The 5,719-nt window shown below is 31.2% G+C and overlaps 1 protein-coding gene across 1 annotated transcript; it reads right to left on the bottom strand.

Annotated features, from left to right (window-relative positions):
• Positions 1-889: 889 nt before the first annotated feature.
• LOC117178877 lies at positions 890-3,043 on the bottom strand. The gene is made up of 2 exons (XM_033370396.1): positions 2,959-3,043; positions 890-1,371 (listed from the first exon to the last, which is right to left on the bottom strand). The coding sequence occupies exons 1-2, from the start codon at positions 3,014-3,016 to the stop codon at positions 1,037-1,039; spliced, it is 393 nt and encodes a 130-aa protein (XP_033226287.1). The 5' UTR covers positions 3,017-3,043; the 3' UTR covers positions 890-1,036.
• Positions 3,044-5,719: the final 2,676 nt, after the last annotated feature.

Here is a 5,719-nt window from a genome sequence, read left to right as displayed (position 1 = left end):
ATGTACAAGATGTTCAGAGCATGTTGCGTACTTATTGCCTGAGGCAATAAGTACCTGGTCATATTTTTATTTCTGGTCATGGCTACGAGATTGTCGATTAAAAACCTAACCTAGCTTAATTATTTATTAATGGATAATTTAGTGCGGATATCTCCTCATCTACCAATAACTTCTTTCACATACATTAATTCTCGTTTTATTGATATTTATCTTAAGGTACGTGATATTCATGCCAGAATTTAGTGTACATAACATTCCTGAAAAATAATAAGTGGATAGTGCCGTCAAAATGTTCTTCAGAGTAATTTTTCCATGAATATGAAAAAGAGCAAACTGGTGATAACGCATCCTTGTGTGCTGTATTCAGGTGACAAGTATTGACTTAATACTTTTCTAGAACTTCCCAGATTTTAATTCTACCTACCTTATCCGACTACTTTCCCGGTTCAATAAAACAAAATAAGTTTTTTTTTGCGATTCTAGCATTCTAGCAGGGCGAGAGCGGTTGCGACAGTCATTTAGGAAAAGTCGCAGTGCACGACTACGCAGTCAAGTATACTGCACAATGGCATGCATTCAAATTAAGAACGGTTCAGGTAACCCTGACTGTTTTCATTCTGATCCCCCCGAATTCAGTCCAAGGCTATTTGAAGGCAAGCAGCGATACCAGACTGAAAGCGAGAGTTTGGTGTATAGTGAAGTGTAAAAAAAAAAACTTAAAGCTATGATAAAAGGAAACTTTTCCTCCGCCACCACCCTAACATGAAATAAACTAAATTTTAAAGAAGAATAACTTTTCGTAAATTTTCTGTTTATTTAGGAACATAAAAACATTTTTAAGTAAACATTTTATGTTATTTATGTTAAGTACCTGTAATTAAAAAACATACTATTTATATAGACTCAAATCCTTGACGATAGATTCAGCAGATTCGTAGGTAAAAAAACCAAAATGGTGCTTTATCTTTGAATAACTCCATGATGCTTAAATTTCGCTATATTCCATCTCTATCGGCATGAATGTATATCAGTGATTTCAAACATCTTCGTTGTTTTCAGGACGATCACGTGGCTTAATTGGAGGAAGAGGTGGTAAAATCAAATTGTAAGCTGGTTTTATAAGGTCAACTGCGATCCATTTTCCAGTTTCAGGATTTACTTGTGCAGCAAAGTGTAAATTATTAGCGCGATCAACTACATGCCTAATTTCCCCAGGGATGGCTCTAAAAGGTAGCTGGCCTTGCAGTTCAACAGCCAAAACCTTGCCGGACCAAAAATCTCTCTTGACTCTCACCCGATGGCCATCTGTGTGTACAGTCATCCAATGGGTAGGCCCAAAATTTGATGGTCCAGGAATCGGTGAAGAGCATCCTAAGCAATTTTTGAAAAGTGATGAAGTAATATTTTTGTGCAACCAAAAATTGTCTTTTCATTTAAATCAAATCTGTGATAAAAAAACTTTTTTACAGTCGGGTTCATGTCAACTGTATTAATATAATTAGTTTTATGACCGTCTCCTTCAGTTTTCAAGAGACTATAATAATAAGACAGCGTCTATTAATTACATAAGCCGTTTTGGGATGAAGGTTTTCTAGAAAATCTTACGGTCTATTACTTGGAAGAGGGGTCGGGGTATCGAAGAATTTCGTATGTAAATTTGCTTTTTCCATTTGTTGAAAATCCTTATTATCTAATATTTTTGTACAGAAATCACATTATTATTCATATTTTTTTATTCATTTCTTATTATGCAAAACTTCACATACATAAGTGCAAATAATATAGAGTCGGGGAATTAAACTAATTTTTCAATTTGGCGAACACTTTTCATGAAATCCCACTGAGTGCCGGAAAACTTTTGCAATTGTTGAAAATTGTATACATTAATTTGAATATGTTAAAAATCATGTTAAAACTTAGTTTAAAAGATTTTATTATCTTCTACACCCTCAAAAACCCGTGATGATTCCTACAATATTTTGAAATCTTACGAGAAACCTTAAAATATTAGTAATACGTTTATAAACTAAAAAATTTCAGTACATTAGTAATCTGTTACAATACTTTTAATTTTTTTGCAAAATTATTTAAATCTCGCGAAATCTAGATTTCATTCCATTTAAATGTCCGAAATCTCATTTAAATCCTAGGATATCCTGCAAATTTCTGAAAAATACTATAAATTTAGTCAGTGATCGAAATTATTCAAAAATTTCCGTGGATATCTTTTGGAATATTTTGAAATGTCTTCAATTCCTACTCAATACCGTGGTAGCATGAAAATCCCCTTTTTTTAAAATTTGTGAAAAAGCATCCGTAACAAAAAAAAGTTCTACCAAATCTTTTGAAAATCCGTGGTATATTTGTAAGTGCTTCGAAAAGCACTTGCGATAGTTTAAGATACATTTACACTAACGTAATATCTTGAAATCTTTTGAAAATTCTTTAAAATCTCGTTTCAGGTGAAAATAATAAGTATATTGAATGAAATATGTAACATACTACGTGAATGTTTCAGGGAAAACGTCATAAAAATGATAAGAATCCTTACATAATTGTTGAAGGTCAAACACAATTTCAAACATGATCCTTACGTAATTGAAACATATTTTCTAACGGAAATAGGAGCTCGACGAAAATGGATAAAAACCACTATTCGGATTTCTAAAACCATTTGATACGACTGAGACTTTTTGCTGACACCGTTGCATCATTCAAAATTTTTATTCTTATTTTATAAATAAATATAGGCAGTACCTAATAATTTCGATATCTTCCAGGCTAATGGTAAACTAACAGTTTACCATCAGCCTGAAAAATGTCGAAATTATTAGGTTCTGTCTATATTTATTTGTCAATTAAAATTTTCCGGACGTAAAGAAGAAAACATTTTTTTTTTAATTCTAATCAAAAAATTTTTTTAAACTCAAAAGTGTCGAAGACTTTAATTACACTTACCTATAAAACCAAGATAAACCGAAAAGGTTAGAATTAAAATGCAGCTAGCGATCTTCATTTCTTCTGGTTAGACTCTGTTAATTGCGACTGAGGAATTTGGAATATATTCACTGGTATATATATTTATCTGTGTCATATTAATAAGATAAACGGTTAGATGTAAACCTGAGATAGAGCATGAATGGCGTCGTAGAGGCGCACGTCTGGTTTTCTGACTTGAAGACGAATACAATTTTAAATACTAACTGAAGAACTCAATTAACTATTTATTTTTTAATTCTAAAAGTACTTATGTAATTATGATTTTTCCAAGATTTTCGAGAAAATTTAAAGAAGACTTTCAAGGATATCAAATATTTAATATCAAAATTTTAAAACGAAACCTTATTTTCAAACAAAAAATACTAATTCGCAAAGAAAAAACTAATACCTAATTGATATTTGAAAAAAAAAACAAATTTCAATTTAAACAGTTTAAGTTATCTGAAAAAGAACAATTTTCCACATGTCAGTTGAATCATTAACCATAAAGTATAATTATCCACCAGTTTCATTTTTAACCAAAAAAAGATGGATTCTTGATGAAATAACTACATTTTCAAAAAAAGATAATAATTCTAAACTAAAATGATTAACATTTTTTTGAAAAATATATATTATATTATAAGAAATAAGTTGTTATTTTTATTTAGGATTAGCTTGGTGGGAACGAAAGTCAGATGATAACTTTTTTATTATAATATAAAAATAAATAAAAAGTAAAGCAAATTAAAGAAAGACAAAGGCGAATATTCTGAAAAAAATTACTTTTCATTTATCATTTTTTATTAAAAACGTATGCCGCACAAAATTCCTTGACAGCACCATGTTCAAGCTGCTTGATTTAAAACGAAATGGTCATTTACTTTGCTAAAATTTATGAAGTGATTATACGAAAAGCAGAGAGCCATTAAACGTTGCTTTAAATTTTGTTTACTTTTTATAATCATGAAACTAAGATTTTCTGAGAAAAGCCATTTACGAAATTATTGGTATTGTATGGAACAATTACATTTTTAAAGTAATTTCATATTTATATTTTAAAATGCTGATACTTACAAATAATAAAATTAATAAATTATACACTACCATAATTACCATTATCTGCAAACGATACAAATATTTTTTTATGTCGGCTAACTATATAAACTATCAGCAGGTGAAATGAAATAATTTTTTATTCAATCTTTGAAGAAAGGTATGATTTTACAAATGAACATCCTAATTTCACAGCCGAATAAATACTTTAGGATGGTCTAAAAATTTGTCTTTCAATATTTTGTGATCAATCCCCCCGAATTTATTGAAAATTAAAAGGCAAAAACGTGGTTTAAGCAGATTATAATTATTTAGATAATCACGATTGTTTGGAGTGCCAAGCCTCTCTCAATAATGTTGCTGAATTTTCTGTTTAATGAAATTTGAGATGGCGACACAGATACTCAGTTGCAAAAAATACAAAAATATTGATCAAAAACGGTCCAATTTTCTTTCAAGCTAAAATAGCTTTTGATAGGAAGAATGACCGACAAGTTTAAAGGCATGAGAGATATGTTGGAATATCTTTCATCTCCTTCCATATTAAAAACAAAATGATTCGTAAGTAAATAATTTTTTGTTTATATAAAAACTCAGTTAAAGATAAACCTCAAACATTGACTAATAAATACATTTCTCATAACTATAACACATCTTAAGAATTGGTTTGATGTTATTGTTTTTTCTTGCAAGTAACCTTCAGGTTTCATTAGTAAAGAATAGTTTCCGCACCATGCTTATTCTTTTTGCAGTTTTCTCTATGTTCTAGAGTTTCGGGTGCTACTTTTTTCGTTGGAGTGGGAGCACAGGTAATAGAGTAATGTTTTCTTAGTGAGCAGACTCATATCTTCTTCCTGGTTGTTCGGTCCAAACAAGGCTTAGGATAGTGCAGTCATTCTGATTGTTCAAACTAATAGGATAAAGTGTAATTTTTTAGGCAGTTCAAGTATTTAAATTTTTAAACTTAAAGTCAGTGTTTATTTCGCTTTTGGTTCTTTGTTAAGTGATTTTTCTGGCTACATCAACTTCTGGTGTTGCAGGAAGAGAGCAGTCGAATTAAGTATTACTAATGATAGCGCCCGGATCGACCGTTTAGTAATCGATCGTGGTTTCAGCTTCCGGAGGCTACGTCTGCTAATTTAGAAAAACAAAGACAAATTTTCATTTGGTTACAAAGGGATTCCTTGTTGATATCCTGGTCGAAGAGGCTCACGGAATCATACAACGGATTAATTTAATAAGGTATTCAGAAGTTCTAATAATAATGGGGACAGATTGTCATATATTCTATTTGATCGACATGAAACTGACCGAACGGGACGCCTTAGCTACCTCACATAGTAAGTTCATTATTAATTCAATAAAAATGTTGAACCCTTCGATCTGGATAGTGAGTTAGCGAAAGAAGCATGAACTCAGGAGTAAAAAGCTTACTGACCATGTGATGATTCTTAATATTGTAATCGCCTCGAGATAGTCTTTTAGGTATGGCAAGCATACTGCTGATGGATTGTTTGCGACATTGCGGAAGCTTCGAGACTTTCAGGCATTAAGGTATGTCAACAAAACTGCTGACGGATGCTTTGAGAATTGACACATTACGAACGTTTCAAAACAGGCTTTCAGGCATGACAAATTTACTCATTGACTGTGTGATTGTTTCTAAAATTGCATACATCTCGTA

The sequence above is a fragment of the Belonocnema kinseyi genome, chromosome 8 (assembly GCF_010883055.1).
Source record: "Belonocnema kinseyi isolate 2016_QV_RU_SX_M_011 chromosome 8, B_treatae_v1, whole genome shotgun sequence".
NCBI lineage: Eukaryota > Metazoa > Arthropoda > Insecta > Hymenoptera > Cynipidae > Belonocnema > Belonocnema kinseyi.
This window is presented reverse-complemented; position numbering and strand designations above follow the sequence as displayed.